Genomic DNA, 18,070 nt, shown 5'->3' on the forward strand with positions numbered 1-18,070 from the left:
CCACCGAGCCCGCTAGCGGAGGGCGGGAAGCCGACGGCCGAGACACCGATGGAGCGGCCTCCGCCCGCCGGGGCGGGGCCTTCTCCTCTGCGGCTGGCCGCTGGTGCTGCGGTTTCCCTGCATGTCCTTGTGTCCTCCCGGCGGCAGAGGAGAGCGTCGGTGAAGTCGCCGGTCTGCGCGAATCTGCAGAGCGGCCGCCGGCGTAATGGTCGTAGGCAGTCATAGACCGCCGGCTTGGAGCCTAGCGCTGCGCTCTGAGGAGGCACCCGTTACCGGCTCTTCTGTGTGAAGGAGCCAGGGTCCCGCGAGAGAAACCCTCACGCGTGGGTCGTAATGCAGACAGAGCACTGCCCGTATGCGCTGCACCCCGCGGTTCATTGTTGGGTTTGATAGCACAACAGCAACTTCATTACCATTGCTTAACTAGAGATCATAACCAGGGGTCTTGCATTCCTGTGCTTTTATGGGTTTCAGCATTTGTGGAAGATGCTGGGGTTGAGATAATACTGAAGGAAAAGACAGTAGATACACAGAAATGAGTGAAACCTTTATATCATAGAATCGTTGAATGGTTTGGGTTGGAAGGGACCTTAAAGCTCATCCAGTCCCAACCCTCCTGCCATGGGCAGGGACACCTTCCACTAGACCAGGTTGCTCCAAGCCCTGTCCAACCTGGCCTTGAACACTGCCAGGGATGGGGCAGCCACAGCTTTCTCTGGGCGACCTGTTCAACAAAACCCACCAATTCCTGACACCTACTGCCCTGTGAGCAACAGGAGGGAGCAGGGCCTGTACTAACAACCACATTTGTCGGTGCAGGATGAAGTGGGATCTTCCAGAAGAGGCAAAAGGAAGCAAAAGGAGAGGGTCAGGTGGGCAGGGGCAACTGCGGAAGGCTGGGAGTTCAGAGAGGAGCTGTGCGGGGAGATGGTCTGATGCAGTGTGTCGTTCTTCCAGTAGCTGTCTTCAGGGTGAAGGTTTAGCCAGGAGTCTGACCATGGCTAGACGCAGTGTCACCAAAACCTGGGAAACAAACTCTCCAATGACAGGTTAGAAAGCCGACATCACTTTATGACGGTACCAGGTGTGGGGGATCACTCCACCTACCACACACACCCAGAAGAGATAGCTTATGTATCTTCATTATATACATGTTCTTTAATTCCATGACATGACCACCAGTTCTCATGTGTATGGTAATTTGGACAGATAAGGCCATGGCGTAGGTGCTGTGAATTTTGAGGAGTGGTCTCTGGGAGCTGTGGTGGGTGGTTGGGGAGAAATACCCCTACTCATTTTATCCTTTTGTGGAAATCCATTAGTTAAGGCCATTGGAATGTGTTTAGTCTTTCCAGTTAACTGCATGTTCTTCTTTGGTCTAATTTATGACTCTGAGAGGCTCCTCGATTTATTTTCTTCAGCAGCCGTTTACCTATTTCTCAGGCCTTATCAACAGAAGGAAGGCCTACATTGGTTTGGGAGAAGACGTCTGGTTCGCTTACGCATGCCTTCCTTATCTTGAGAACTGTAGCCTGTATACACAGTGAAATACTAGTTTAACAATCCGCGTAGCTCTGTCCATGCCCAAGCCTCTATATTCAGTGAAATACTAACTTAATTCGGTATCAGTAGCACGGGCACGGGCTCATAACGGGAGCGAGTAGGCGGCTTAGCGGAAGTACCCACCGCTGAGGAGCGCGAGCCGCCGCCGGCCGCGACTATGCGCGGCCCCCGGTAGGGGGCAGGGACACCCCGCGCCGGCAGCCCCGGAGGCCACGCCCCCCAGGCGCCGGTGATGAACTTACACGGTGTCTGCTCCCTGGTGACCCAGGAACGGCGAGATGCAAAGGCTAAGAATAGCCGTCACTCTGGGGGGGAGGTTGCTTCACGCCGCAGTCGAACGGTTGACAAGGCAGCGCTGCTGAAACTAAGCGAAAGGTGAGGCAGCCAGTGAAAGGTCGCGCGACACAAACACGCATTTCGCCCTGCTTCACAAACATCCCTCCACCGACTGCAAAATAACCGCCAAAAATGGACTGGCGCTAAGGATATCGAGGGATATCAGGTGTTTATTGAGCACCCCCCAGCAATAAGCGATTACAACAAGAAGCGTTGCTGTAGCAACCCCTGACACAACACCGTGCTGTCCGAATCTCCCTCTCCGCGCTGAAGCACGGCTCTCCGCTTCTGCATCCCCCTGCGCAGCTCTCTGTGGGCATTCCAAGGCTTTGCTCTGATTCGAAGTGGAATCATTGACAGTTTGGAGAGAAAAAGGGCGAAATAAAACCCACACCTTGGCAGCAGGATTAGGGGACAATTCCATCAGTCTTCTTGGGATTTCTTGGGCTCCAAACTTGCCCTTCCACAGGAATGAATGGTATTGGCCAAGGAGCTTTAGAGATGGATTAGGCAGGATTTTACTGCTTCATAATCCACGTCAAGCCCTTCTCTTCTCCATCTTTCTCACTGTTTTCTTGAGAGCCACTTCACCAGTTTGCAGAGACACAGGATTAGTGTCGTCCATGACCTGCTTCTGGATTTTTTTACCATTGTAGTGGAAACAGGTGCAGCAATGACTTGGAAGCAAACTAGCTGGGGAACTTGTGCTGCATAGAAGGGGCACTTAGGGCCACAGGCGGAGGCACTAGATGCTGCTCAGCTCTCCTGGGACTGTGTTAATAAACCTGGCGTAAAAGAAAGACTAACACGTCGGGATAAAAAACAATATGTAGCTGGAAAGAGGAACATGCCCTGGATGCTAGAGTTTTGGGGGCACTAATGTTTAGAAAATTTGTGTTCCATTTGGCCTCAATCCCTTTATTAATCCACCTCATTAATCCTTTTTAATTATCCACCTCATTGTTTAAATCCTCTGCTTACTGCTCAGCCTCTACACTCTTTTGTAATGTGTAAACTGCCCCAAATTAAGAACATCATGATCCAGAGCATGCTGTGAAAACCAGGAAAGATATAGTTAAGAGTTTCAAAGGTCATCACCAAGAATAATTTTTCAGAATGAACTGTATTCCTGAATCTGTGCTATTTATAACACATCACAATAGTACAGTAGCCCTCGTGTGCAGCTAGTGAATGACAACACATGTCAGTGTCTTGGACTTAATGGAAGAGGAAGGGGAGGGAGGAAAGAGGGCAGGAAAGGAAGCAGTGAGGTGCAGAAATCTATGGAGAATTAATGCTGGAACAGATAGGCTAATAATACTAAAAAGGAGATATTAGACATTTTTCATTATAATGCAGTAGGCCTGGTTGCATGCAGACCTGGGACTTGTTCATTAACTGTTGTTACAATGACAGATATCATCAGGCAATATACTAGGAAAAACTGTGAATTATCATAAATAATTAACACTAAGCTACATTAAGTAAACCACATGCTGCCGTGCATTATCCTCGTCTTTCTGGCTGTTTTTTTCCCCCATTTTCAGAGGAGATCTTTCCCTTGTTCTCATCCCAGGCCAAGGCACTGCTGAACTGCTGAAATCCTTCTGCAAAGGTGGATGTGAGGGAAGGGGAGAGGAAGGATTTAACATACTGTGTAAGCTCCCTACCCTGTAGCAAAGGAAGCACATTTCAGGGCACAACATGGGTAGGTCAGGAGAAGGACAAAAATGTAGGTGCTGGGTGTACAGGTTTGTAACTCTGTCATTTCGTGCTCCTGGTAGTGGCTCACAGATCCCTAAAATCACAAGCCATGTGCTGTTTCCCCATTACTTATGCAGCAGTCTTACAGCTTATTTTCCCTTATTGCACCCTCCATCTCCTCCCACTCCTGAGACTGAAAACTGCTAGGCAAGGATTCTCAAAATAAGTAGATGCACGCTCCCACACACACTCATGTGTTGCTAGGAAGCTACGGGTGCACAGCGCAGGAGGAGGGCGAAGAAGAGATGAGAGGCAGCAGCATGCACAGCTGGAGCACGGATAGCCTGAGCCGCATTGAGATGCTTCAGCAGGGATCCCCAGAATAACAAAAAAGAGCCAGAAAGGGGGGCTGGGAGAGGGAAATTTGGCTTCAAGGTTCCCAGCAGTCTTCACTTGTTACTACTGTTCTGTCCGCTGTCTCCTGGCTGGAGGCGTCTATTGCTCCACCTCTCGGTTCTGGTGCCCTACCTTCTGTCAGCTGCAAGTCCTGCTCCAGTCCTGCCGTTCAGCGTCCGCTTTCACTTTGAGGACCCTGCTGCTCTCCTGGGACACGTGTCTTATCAAGAAACATGGGTTCTTCCTTCTCTGGGACTCCTCAAGCAGTGACGCCAATTACACAAACAAGTCACGGGGGTGACACCTGACTTGTGCTGTCTGGCAGAGAAAGGTTGGCAATTTGCAGTGTATTTTCCAGGCATTGGTGCAAGTATCAAATGAAGGCTTAATTCCAAAAGCTCTCCTGCAGCTTCTTGACACAAAGAATTAGCCTACGTGGCTAGAATCCAGATGTACAAACTTACCCGCTGTTTAAAAGCATGGAAGTTCAATATGAGTGCACCACCAACCTTCCTTTGTCCATAGCAAGAGTCCCTACTTTCAGCATACTAACAGTGAGTAGCAATTTGTGCTCTAGGAAGCACTCAGCACACACAAACAAAACAATTTCTTAGCTGCACACTTTGTAAGTGAGGGTTCAGTCCTGCAACCCTTGCAAAGGACAAGTTGCACTTTACTCTTGCTGTGAGCCCCTGGTAGGCAGGACAGTGGCAAATTCTGATGAGGGAAAACATAAGAAATCTGCAAACAGCAAATATGCTATTCTTCATCACAGTGACACTATTTTCACTGCAATACTTAAGTTCAGATTTGCTGCTGCCCAGAAAAACACAAGTTCTACCCCTAGTCTTTCAAAAACAAGGATTTAAAGACAACCACCAAACATTTTCTTAAATTTAAAGTGGGATTTTTTTTTCCCAGTTTCCTGTGTTCAGGGGTTCCAGGGTTTTTTTTTTTTTCTGATTATTTCAGATTGGCTTTATGCTGTGTTTTAAAGCATAAAGACCACAAACCTGAAAATACTCAACTTGAGAGTATAAAAGGGCAGAAAATTAGAAGCTTCTGGTGAAAGAGAGGTTAGGATGAACACTGCTGTGCAACCATGATGGTATCAGTTATTGTGATTCTTTTCACCATATATATGTTTCTCTCCCCCAGGTGAAGCTTTATAATACAAGCATCAGTTTCACTTTTCTTTATCTATTAAGGAGTTATGTTTATGATGTACAATTGTCCCTAATTAGTTACTCAAGGAGAAAATGATGCAAGGATTCCTGTTTATCCAGTCTGAAAAAGATAAAGGAGTTGAATCTCTAAAGGCGTTCATCTCTTCAGTATAAGATCACAGCACTCTTCCTACTCAATTATTACAGAAGATTGTAATCACTGCAGTAGAAAGTTATCCATCAAGACATTATTTTCATGAGATTGATAGACACGTGAGAAAGGATTTCTTAAAAAATGAAATTACATGGGACAAAAGGGCCATGTTTGTATGCCTGTGTATCTCTTAAGATGCTCTCCCAGAGAAACTGCCGAGTGTGAGCTCTGTTAGACAAAGCTAGATGAGGTTAAAGGCTCCCTTTCCTTAACACCTACTATTTTTAAATAACTAGAGCCAAAGTCTACCCTCACTCGTGGTCAGTGGGGTTCCACAGAAGATGTCAGAACAGAATCCAATTTACTAAAGAGATTTTAGCAAAGAAGGATAAAAATCCAGAGCAAACAAAGAGGTTAAATGTTTTTAACTTGGGTAAAACTTATTAAGAAAGAAATCAGTAAAATCTGTCTTGAAGGTGAAAATATAGAGAGGAAAAAGAGAGAAACAAAGTTGTGTGATAAAGGATTATGTCAAGCAAGAGCTCTTAATATTTATATTTGCCACTGTGAGTGGGTTGAATTGGGTGAGGCTGAAGGTGTATCTTCAAAAGCATCTGAAATCTTCCAAACACCACCATTGCTTGTTCACAAGAAGACTTTCTCTGTCATGGTAGGTTTAAGTTGGTTTCTTCACTCACTAAGAAAGGCAATGGCTAATAGGAGGCCTAAGTATAACCTCTTCCCTATCATGCTGAGTATGTTAGAGTGCAAAAGATGAAATTAAGTTGTTTGGGTTTTTTTTCCCTAACCAGAAGGCATAATTTCTTTGGGGAGGCTTGAAGGAATTCAGAATATCTTACAGGGGTTTTGATATTTCAGACAAAATGACAAAATGATACCTTGTGAAAGGACTTCAACAATGGCTAAAACAAAAGTATAACAGGGAAACAAACTCACATTTGGTATTTTAGCACATCTTGTTCTTGGAGTCTTCAGCCAGCGCTGATTAACATTATCTTCCATTACTCACCTCATTAAGCAGTGCCTTCATCAGTGTTTTAAGATCCTTTTGTTTTCTCAAAGGTTATTTGGAGAGAAAGCCTGCAGAAAATTCTACACATGCTAGAAGAAACCCTGGCATATGCTGACCATGCCCTTCTAAATATAAAGTCTGGTTAGAGAAACACAGGGGCCTCTTCATGCTCTACATTACGTGAGCCCTCTGTGACCTCCAAACGCCCTGATTTTCCCTGGCTTACCACATAATAGTCATGTAATACTAACCTTGATGGACTACATATGAATAAGAAGCTATTTTGAGGTTGTAAGTGCTTCAAATTGTAAGGTTCCCAGTACGCTACTCCACAGCTAGCTTGGGATGAGAATAATTAACTCAACGTAAGCTGTATGCAGTTATCGTTATGAAAGCCCAATCTGTCCGCGGAGAGCATTCTCCCCTCTGAGGAGGCAGCCCTGGAAAAAAAGCAAAAGAGCCAACTCATTACCTTAGTAATGAGTTTCATTAATGTGGCTGCTAAAGCTACATTGCTGTCACTTGGCAATGATGTGGACCATGATCTTTAGATGCTCTGAGATCTCCCTGGCACTTTCTGGCCAGACAGGGACACCCAGGTGATGCGTGAACATCCAGGACAAGCCAAAGCTAGATACCTGCACAGACACAGAGAAAAGAAGATGTGAATTTATTTTATACTCCTTGTATTTATCTGTAGACAGTTTCAACAGATAAACCCACCAGGGGCAAGGCAAACAAAACTAGATAGCTGCCATCGACCTGTGCTTTCTCCAGAGGAGCCGGTATGTGCAAGTCACTCAAGTGATTCTCGGCTCTGCAATCACTCAAGTGATTCTCAGCTCTGCAAAAATCCCTGTAAATCTTAAAATATTGCAGGAAGACATCAGTAGTAGGGAGAAATTCCCAGACACTTCTCTTCCCTGCAGCATTAGTGTATATTTCCACCAACACCCAGGCAGTCCAGTGGCCACCAGAACCGTGTCAGTCTTGAACTAGAAGGAATCTCCATTTGCTCCCCCCACCTTGGGTTGCCCCTATAAAAACACAAACCCAGTGGGTGCCTCTCCCAGAAAGCCAGGCAATACCCCAGCACTCCCTGGGACAGGAGAGCTGGATTCCTCCTGCCTCCCTGAATGTCTGGAGATTGTAGGAAAGTCAGAACACATCAAATGAGCCCTGCTCCCTCTCTGAGGCCAGCAGTTTCCAATCAGCAGTGGATGCTGTTGTGTAGACACCATCTGTTGCAACAGCTGCTGGTGGCTTTCCAACCAGCTCTTTAGCAAAGGTCTAAAATGAGATTGCTCCCAGTCAACCACCTCTCCTTATCTAACGTTGATGAGGGAGGCTGAAGATCATGGTCACTTTGGTCATCTTCCTCAGGGCCTGCAGTGGCACTCGCCACTGTAAATGGAAGTATCCCTTAGGGACTGAGAGAAATGGTTACCAGAGCCCTACTGGGAATGCCTGCAGGTGTGGTGTGGTGTGATTGGAGCAGGATAGGTGTGAAAGTATCTTCTGCCTAACAGCCCCCTCACCAGCAGGTGCATTTACCTTGATGGAGCAAATAGCCCTGCATCATGACTGTTATTAGCGAGGGTGACATCTCTAGTACAGAGCAGTTCCATGAGGAGCCTGACCTCTCCCAGAGGCTGAGCAGTTTTCATTAATCCTAAAGAATTTCCCTCTCTCCCTAAAGCCTGCACTGCAGAGCCCGCAGCAAGCACAGCCCTGCTCGCTCCTGGTGCAGTATAGGCCTTTGTTGAGTGTTTGCTTGGTATGTCCCTGCACACCACCTCTAAAACACATGGACATCAGAGCGCATTAGACCCATCATCTAAAAAATAAGTCTCTTAGCTTAATATTTTACTCCTGCCCTTGGCTTTGCAGCACTTTTTCAGTGGTGTTTATTTTCCTAGCAGGACTCTTGTGTAATTTTTGTAAAGTTTACAAGCAGTGTCATCAGTCTGCCTTGCTTTTGACAGTTCCGTACAATCAATATTTTTACTCTAATGAAAACTGCATTCAAAGTCACTTTCAGCAACACATTTTTACTTTTTCTGGTGCCAATTAAAAAAAAAACCACCAAACTTTTTCTGATTACCTCCTTGTTCAGAAGATTTTTTTTATGTTGTCATGATTTAGTATTGAAGATTTTCATAAAAATCTGTGGGCAGAATGTCTTAATTATACTGGACCTTGGTTTATACCATATGACCATACATATATATCTGACTATCACTGTGTAATACATACATTTGAAAACAGGGAGCTATCAGACACGTAAGACCAGCCAAAAAGAGAAGGGCATCGGAGCAGCAGAGTGCAATCCCTCACTGTGGCTCCGACTTGCGCCTGCAGCAGTCACCCACCTTTCTGCACTGCCTTCTGCTTCCTTCTGGCCCGTTCAGGTACAGTAACACCCGTACAGTGCTTTCCCCCATATCTTTATATTCTGATTATGTAACTGTGCTACTTGCATAACCTCACCACCGATATAAATGTGGGATTTGTCTAAGGATCAACACGGAGCAGCTCCTGTCAGCCCATTATCGAGTCCCAGCCGCCTCGCTTGGAGCGTGGTGACAAGGTGGGTGCTGTGTCAGTGTGACATGCACCGCTGCAGCCTGCCTGGGAACGTTTGGCCTAAAATAACGTTTGTATTCATTGCATGAGGTAATGGCACCACCGAAACCAGGTCTCAGGCGGCTTCACTGAAGCACAGACGGCAGAAATCCGCCCAGCTGCCAGATGTCCTCTGGTTGGGGGCACTTCCCAGCTCTACCCGGTCTGCGGGGACCCTCCCGACTCTGCGGGCTCGCCCTGCTTTTCCTCGGGGCTTCTACCCGGTTTTCGCTACCTGCGCTGCCGCCGCCGGGGCTCGGCGCTGGGTAGCAGCCCGGGGACAGCTGATGCTGATGCCCCCTTTGTGCTTCTAAAGCCACAGCGGTCCCGCGGGAAGAGCCCCTTACCCCAGGCCCGCTCGCAGGTCCCTACCGCCAGCCCGGAGAGCGGCCCAAAGCGCAGCGCTGCGGCGCGCAGCGAGGCTCTCGCAGGCCCAGCCCCCCCGCTGCGGGAGCATCAATCATTAAACAGCGGCTCGGGTGTCCAGCGCCTCCCTCCCTGGGAAACCCTACCCGGGGCGGCGGGGGCGTCTCTGCTGGCTCCCCGGGAGCACGGGATGCGCCGCCGGTTTCCAGTTACCGCGATGCCGGGCACTGGGGCGGGAGGAGCCGCGGCGGTGCCGCCACTGCCCGTGCTGCAATGAGTGATGCTGCTGGGGGAGGCGGCGGCGGAGGAGAAGGAGAAGCAGCAGCAGCGCAGAGCCGCCACGGCTCCTCCGCCGTCGGCTGCGGGAGCAGCGGCTCTACCTCGCCGGGGCGGCGGCGGCGGGGCGCGGCGACGGGCGGCGGGCCGGGGGTGGCCGGGGGGCTCGGGGCCGGCGGGGACTGCAGCATGCCGGCGGGTGAGGGGGACAAGGAGGAGGCGGCGCCGCCAGCTCGCCCCGCCGCCCTGCTGCGGTGGGACGAGGTGCCCGAGGACTTCGTGGAGTGCTTCATCCTCTCGGGCTACCGGCGGCTGCACTGCTCGGCACAGGAGTGCTTGGCCTCGGTGCTGCAGCCCACCAATGAGACCCTCAACTTCTGGACCCACTTCATTCCACTGTTGCTCTTCCTCAGCCGCTTCGGGAAGCTGCTGCTGCTTCGAGGCGCTGGGGATGTTCCCTTCCACCACCCGGCCCTACTGCCCCTCTGGTGCTATGCCTCAGGGGTGCTGCTCACCTTCGCCATGAGCTGCACGGCCCACCTTTTCAGCTGCCTCTCTCCGCGCCTCCGTGCCACCTTCTTCTACCTGGACTACGCCTCCATCAGCTACTATGGCTTTGCCAGCACTGTGGCCTACTCCTACTACCTGCTGCCAGGGCTGAGCCTGCTGGACGCCAGCGCCATGAGCCACTACGTGCAGCAGCGGCTGGGCTGGCAGCTGGACTGCAGCCTGCCCATCGCAGTCTACCGTGTGCTGGTGCTGCCTGTGGCACTGGCGCTGGCCGTGGGCTGCACAGCTGCATGCTGCCGGAGTCGTGCTGCCTGCTGCGCCTACCCTTTTGCTGTGCGCACCTTCGTCTTCGCCATGCCACTGAGCATGGCCTGCCCCATCATGCTAGAGAGCCTCTTCTTTGATCTCCGCACCCGCAACCCTACTCTCTTCATCTACTTCTACCGGCGCTACTTTTGGCTGCTGGTGGCCGCCTTCTTCAATGTCAGCAAAATCCCCGAGCGGATCCAGCCAGGGCTCTTCGACATCGTGGGGCACAGCCACCAGCTTTTCCATATCTTCACCTTCCTCAGCATCTATGACCAGGTGCACTATGTGGAGGATGGGCTGGCAGAGTTCCTCAAGGCACCCCTGGCTGCTCCCACCTACCTGGGCACTGTGGGGTATATGCTGCTCCTGACAATCTGCCTGGCTGTGGTCGTAAGAAGGTTCCTCAAAGTCGCAGACCTCTGCAAGCAGGACTAGCTGGGCTGGTGACCCTTGGGACAGTGACCACCACACCAGTGACCCTTGGTCTGGAAACCCTCTGGCCAGTGACCTTCAGACTGGTGACTCTCAGACTGGCCCCACCATGTCCTGGAGATGTTGTGAAACCTGGGGGAAATGCACCTGTGGAGGAGCCAGGTCCCTTTCTCCGAGGGTTGCTAGAGAAAATGACCTGATCATGCTCTTTAAACTACTAGATTACCAGGGGAAGCAAGCAAAAGCTTACTGGTATGTTGCTGCTTAGAGTATCTGAAATAATTTAGCTCTGCTACTAGGAAGAATGCATGAATCGTGAATGCCACTTACTAATTTCATAACAATTAGATTTAAACTAGCTCTGTATATACATATATATATTTATATATCTAGCTATATATTATTAGCTACATATATATGTGTGTATATATATATATATACACAAACACCTGAAGGTACTTGTGCAATGATTACTCATAGACTTTTAATCATCTCCTATGTGAAATTTCCTAGCAGATTATGCACTGACATTTATCTTCCTCTGTGATACTGTAACAGGCCTTTGCAGCCACATACTGGATTTTAAATGCAAACAAATCAATAGCTATCTATAGTTTCTAAGGTCTTGCAGCCTTTTCAGCCAGGGAACAATAGATTTAACAGAGAGAGGAAAACCAGCTGTGAATTATTACAGAATTACCAGTTGATGGAGAGACTTTAATTAGAAGAGCAGTGAGGGGTTAGTGTAGCCACTCGGCTGCTAAAATAAAATAGAGGGATATGTAAAGTAACTGAACCAGAAAGGGGTCAAGTTAGTCTGGAGCTGGGACGGTGGGAGAAGCACAGTGCATAATGGCATGGCTCTTCCCCCACCATGTCAGGAACATCTGTTGTGTTAAGGGGCTTGCTAAGGGGCCCCTTGATCTTTCGTGGTAAATCACCCCCAAATCAGCCCTTCAGAGTCAAAGTCAGATGCCAGACTTTCTATAACCCCCTGCCAAGCTCAGTGGGAGTTCTCTAGATGTAAAGAGAGTAACTGATGCATGAGATCTCATTCTGCATCTTTTAAAGAATTACATGGAACTCATTTCTGCTGTTCTTTAATTGGAGCACTCTGTCAGATTTACCATCCTGAAATCGGCTGCAGAATAAGCTACTACTGAATTTGAGTTCAGGGTCTAAAATCTGTTTCTACAAGGACGGAATACTGGCACTTTCTCATCATTCCCCAACTTTTCTTATTTGGATCAGTTGTGGCTGCAACTGGCTGGTTTGTAGTCCTCGTTCACAGGCTTTGGGAGAGTTCAAGGAAAATCCTTAGATGTTTTTCCAAAGCAGTATCTTTTCACAGCAACCCTGGTATTAGCCTTGTCACATGACAAACAGCTAACTATAGGTTGAACTTATTCTCTGTATAGAGAGATGCACAGATTTTGAACAGATGCATTTTGATTTTGTCTAATAGTACAAGTATGCAATAATATTATATAGGGGGGTTACAATCTGAAGTTCAGGTGAGAAACTGCTTGTATACCCCATTTGTAAAAAGAAGGGTGGTACTTCCTTAGGAAGCACTGGTGTCACTGCACAATAGGGTAGTGACTCTTTAACTCGCCCTCTTCACCCCTGTTGTGGAAATACATTCCTGCTTGGGACTTTCCTATTTTCATGGACATGGCATCTGAACCCCAAGAAAATGTTTCGAGTCCAGTAGAATAACCCTCTGTAAGACAAAGCACCCTTTGTTTATAATGGGAATATAGGAAGGACTATAGCTAGGGATTATCAGGTCAAATCCTTAATATGGGCCGGAATCATCACAAGAACCGATAGTTGATATGTGCTGTACCAATGTCAGCTTTGTGAAAATTTCCTCATGAAAGTGCATAAGCTAAAAGAAAATCAAACCCACTTCATTTTATCTTGTATCTCAACCCATTTTAATTACAATGGTTTGGGGTTTTTTTTGATTCTCAGTGAAAGATGAGAATGGCCTAACACAAATATATATGCTTTGCCTGCCACAATTCTGGTAGTATGTAATTTGTGGTGGGGTCACATGTGGTCTTTTAAAGAGATTGGCTTGAATTTTCTGAAACAACAGTTCCTAAACTGTGGCCTCTTGAGTTATCACTGATGGTTCATAAAAACCGGCATGGCCCCATGTGGCTGTCTGTGTTCTGTTTTCATTTGCCAACCTGCATTAAAAGAAAATGAAAACTACATGAAGTATTTTTAATTTTACATATTTTCATTAACTTTTGTCATAAATGCGGCAATGCTTTATTCAGCTGCCAATAAGATAGAAAATTATCTGCACCACTGGGAGAGGAGGCTGGTTTACGACACTGTTATGCTTTGAAATGAGCTTTATAAAGAGAAAAAAACCCTGAAAACTTACAATAGAAAGCAAATGGATCAAGACCTGCAGTGTTATCAGCCTATGAATTTCCACAACTGCAAGAAGAGGCTGAAATCTTTGAGATGTGCTGTATTCAGGTTAAAATAATAGAGACATAGTCGTTAGAGGCCAATGACTCATCCAAGTTTCAAAACTAATTATGCAAAAAGGGTTTGCCTGGGAGATGCCACTAGCATGTCCAACCGGCAATTAAAAACTAAGAAAGAAATCAGGAGGGCCAGGGACAGCAAATCTCAGCACTAGAAGAACAGCTCAGAAACAAGCAACAGTAAAAGCCAAATGCAAAAAGAAAAAGGCTTTTAAAGCATGCTGTATAATGACTTATATTTGTGCTTGTCAGTCACAACGTAGAGGACATCTCAAGAAGCAATGTCAAAAAAAGCTGTTGCTAACTTGTAAAAATACATTTGATATTTGCAGTTAGGCCACACAGGGTCGTCTATATATATCTCGACAGATAACAGTATAAAGGTTGGATTGCAACCAACTGCAATTTTACTGGAATATTACTGCTGTTGTAAAAGTTCCCGTGCTGCATATTTGGTACCTGGCTGTGATCGTAAGAATATTGCCTCATTTAAAAGTTTTTATTGGCAAAATATTGAGGCACATGTACGGGCCTGAGCACTTAATAGAATTATTTGTAAATGCAGGTTGCAAGAACTGGCCTCCAAGCCACTGTGTGCAGGTTATATGAATCAGGAGTGAATGGGTACAGGGAGATGCGGTTAGATTTTAAGAGTTCTAATTAATTATGTTTATTCATTTGTCTGTTTGTTTAAAATGTGGTTACAAATTAAAAAGTTACCAAAAGTGTGGAGAATACCTAGGGAAATGCGACCTGAGTGTCTGTGTTTATTCAGTGAAGGACATGCATGTAGATAAATGCTCCATTTGCCATGTCCCATAGCCAGTCTCCATAAATATGGACAGAACAAAACTGAATTAAAGAGGTTAAAAGTGGAACAACATAGCTATAATTGTAGCACTTGAATTTGCTCATGTAGAAGTGAATGTCATAACTTGTGTGGCTTGTGAAGGAGTGGGATCTCTTTATGATGTGAAAGCACACATAAGCATCCATAAGCCCGCATCCATAAGCCTGCATCCATAAACCCCCATCCATAAGCATGTCCAGGGCTTAGACAGGAGGTCTAACCTGCAGACTAGATGCATAAGGACATCCTAGAAAGCAAACGTGTTTGCATAAGTACCTGTCATAATGTTTTTATTGCCTGTGTACCTACCATAACGTCTACACTGTGGACCCCACATCTCATCTTTAAAACCAGAAAGGCTTTTCAGGCCTTTTGTGGCAGAATCTGTGCAGGGACGGGGGAATTAGTTGAGGACTGGATTACAACGGGGTGGCCTGAAAATGCCTACGTGTCTTTCTGTCTTGGGCCAACACCGACATTCAGACTGACATACCTGTGCCCACGTGAACTGACTGTTGATGGGGGCAGTTTCTAGAGTTTTGGTGGCACAGACACCTCCCCTTGCAATCAGCATGTGCCTACAACTGCAGTCTACCCATTGCATATGTTCAATAAGCCTAGTTCTGGGCACTTCCCAGGAAGATGTAAGCTTCAAGCTCACCTTCGTGCAAGATTGATATACCTGGTCTGTAGTAATTATCATGTATTCTGTGGTGATACACTATTTCCTCTTCTGCAGTGTATTCGTTTGAGTGTCACTATCCAGGATATCTGTGTAGCTCTGAGCTGCTTTGTTAGCAAGACTGGCGTCTGCAGTCTGGAAACAAAGGGAAAGGTTTCATCTGCATGCTGCACTTGTAGAAATTTTAGCAATTAGAAGTAGAAACACATCGGGGTTTGCTAAAATGATAGCTTTGCTTAATTGTTCAAGTGTTGTGCTTATTATTTATTTGCTGAATCCAGCTAGTACATCAGGTTTTTCTCAACAGTGCACCTGCAGAAAATGACAGTATGAAAGTTTTACTTCATGTTTAAGTAATCTCTCTGAGGCAGCACATTCATGAAGTATTATTGCACTAAACTCAGTTGATTACCATCCACATGCCTTACAGAAGCAAATCATACCTGTAGTAATTGCCCAGATTATACTGTTTCTCATTGCCTATGAGAGTAAAAATGACAAAGTGGCCAGTAACAAGCTGAGGAGTCAGGCACTACGGGGTTCTTGTTCCTGCTTTGCCACTACTTGTTCTGTAATCTAGGGCAAGTTGTTTAAACTGTGTTCATTTTGAATGAATTTAATTCATGTAAAACACTGGAATTGTACCAGGGTTGAATTTGACCCTCTATGTCTCAGTTTCCACATCTGTAAGATGGGGAGAATATACCTTACCTACCTCGCAGGGTTGCTCTAAAGACTAGCTAATGTTTGTAAAGCACTTAAAAATGCAAAGACCCTCCTAGGTGCTAAGCAGAAACGTTACTGAACTCCGGCAGAGAGAATGTTGTTTTTTTCCATAGCTTCTTATCTCACAGGGACAGGAATATGAACGTTTCTAGATCACAAACTCTTGGAACAAACCCTCATCGTTCCATACTCTTAGGAGGTTCACATCCTATGTCCTCTGGAGCTGATGGCAAAACTTCCACTGGCTTCAGGCGGGTGGAAATCAAGACCTAAGAAGTAGTAAACAGGCTGACTAAATGCTTAAGGGACAGGAGTAGAGAGAAAATATACATGAGTTAAGTACTCTTCAGAAATTCTCACTGGTGACATGTACCGAGAGGCACTGTAATGCTGACATAAGGCCTTGTTGTTCATTTAGCCGTGGATTGTATTCCAGTTACCATGAAACCACGGAGCAAGATTTCCCATCAGGGTCTGTAAGACTATGATTATGTCTCAATTGCCATTGGGAATTTCAACCTACTTCAAGTTACTTCTTAGCAGAGTAAAAAGACCTTAAATAACTGAAGCTTTTAAATAAACATGTGTAATCATCTGGGAACATAAAATTATATTGATCAGACAAACAACTTTTCCATTTCCCCTCCCCTTTCCCAAAACCAATAACATGGAGCCAATCCCATTCTTGAGCGAAAACTGACCTTGGATCTCCTTATCACTTATGCATACTCTTCCTTTGCTGTGGAGCCCTGACTAATCATCCTGCTAACCCACTCTGCCCTCTGGAATAACTGATACAAACAGCACCACTGAGCAGAGGACAATGTTTTTAAGAGCTTTTCTAACTGGCAGCAGTAGTAGAGACAAAAAAAAAAAAACCAACCAACCAAACAAACAAAAAAACACACCCAAAAAATCCCCCCAAAAAAACCCAAAAAAGCAAAAAACCTACAACAAAGGCATCAAAGGGTTTGAGTGGTTCATTAAGTCAAAGCCTCTACCATTAGGAATTCACCCTATCCAAGTATATTCCTAGCTTCTGTTAGACATCTGTAAGTCAGGGCTACGCAATCATCACCCAAGTTACAGCTGAGACTTTAACCTTTTCTCCTCAGATGAGGTGCAAGATGCTGAGGAGGTGTCACATGTGCTGAAAGACAGAGACCTCCGTTTAAGATATTTAGTGTCTTGGAGCTGGGTGTGGAATAAAGTTATTTTCACAACTTGCTTAGACAGATGCTGCTTCATTCCACTGAATTCAGTGATAAATTAATGACCAAGACAAAGGAAGCAGGCTTTTGCTCAAAGTGCTCTGTAAGGAAACACCACCAGCAGAATTCTGCTTTCAGGGCAGTTGCTTCCTGGGCCATACTCAGAACATGGAGGATTCTGAAGTAGGGCTTCGCTGTTTCATGTGAATGCCTTAGGATTTGTGATTGTAGCTGGGGGGGGGGGGGGGGGGGGAATAGTATGGAGAAACATTTCATAGCAAGTCAATTCTGTCTGCTAGAGATTCAAGCACGCTTTAGTAAGAGGTATCACATTTAAGGGTCTGTGCATGCAATGAACAAAAAGTGTGAATTTTGTTTGGTTCTGTTGGGAGGGTTTGAAAATTTACTCTTTGTACACTTCTGGATGCTGACTACTGTATATGTAATGACTATGCACTTTTAGCAAAAAAAGGTGTGAGCTATAAATAAAGTTGATTCTGAGTACATTTTTGCAGAAATGCATTTATAAAGGTTTTTCATTTCTTTTCTTTTCCCCCCACACAAATTGCTATGACACCTGTAAGATCAGAAATGTTTTGAATTAGTTATCTTCAAACACAGATGTTGTTAGCATAAGCACATGAACTTCCAGTTCTTGTATAGAGGTGGTGGTATTTCTGAAAACACTATACCACAACATGAGCATTGCTACCATTTTATTGCCTTTTATATTTTAGAGCAATAGCATTATTGCCTTTTTGGTTCTCCAATATCTATGCTAACTAATTAATGACAGGCATCCCTGTTGTATTAAAATTTATATTCTACATAAGGAGATCAGTGTTTCGCCTGCAGTGCTCCCTGAAAAATCATAAAATTGGTAGCAAAAGCTATGTCAAGAATCACAGCAAAATGCTGACTGAAAAATTAAGAGGTCTATTTGGCATCAAATAGTCTCCCATTTGGTAGACTAGGAATGCTCCAAGTGGCAGAATATTGTTTTCAGTCCAAGTCAGTCACCAGGAAGAACTCAATGAACTGCAATTACATAAAGTATCTGCTTTAAGTCTTCTTTGTCAAAATTCAGCAGGACACAATGTATCTCAGTATAATTGCAGGCACCCCTAATACTGTTAAAAGGCTGAACATAATGGAAAACTGTAGGATTTTCTAGTTCAGGATTGTAGAATTCCTTCAAAAGCTCTAAAATACCTGAGAGTT

At 45.8% G+C, this 18,070-nt stretch overlaps 1 protein-coding gene across 1 annotated transcript; it reads left to right on the forward strand.

The window, feature by feature from the left end:
* The first annotated feature begins 9,489 nt into the window (after positions 1-9,489).
* PAQR9 (progestin and adipoQ receptor family member 9) lies at positions 9,490-16,571 on the forward strand. The gene has a single exon (XM_065674916.1). The coding sequence runs from the start codon at positions 9,617-9,619 to the stop codon at positions 10,871-10,873; it is 1,257 nt and encodes a 418-aa protein (XP_065530988.1). The 5' UTR covers positions 9,490-9,616; the 3' UTR covers positions 10,874-16,571.
* Positions 16,572-18,070: the final 1,499 nt, after the last annotated feature.

The sequence above is a fragment of the Lathamus discolor genome, chromosome 3 (genome assembly GCF_037157495.1).
Source record: "Lathamus discolor isolate bLatDis1 chromosome 3, bLatDis1.hap1, whole genome shotgun sequence".
Lineage (NCBI taxonomy): Eukaryota > Metazoa > Chordata > Aves > Psittaciformes > Psittacidae > Lathamus > Lathamus discolor.

Excerpts from the sequence above, each read along its gene's own strand:
- PAQR9 (XM_065674916.1), top strand. The coding sequence starts at position 9,617 with ATGAGTGATGCTGCTGGGGGAGGCGGCGGCGGAGGAGAAGGAGAAGCA.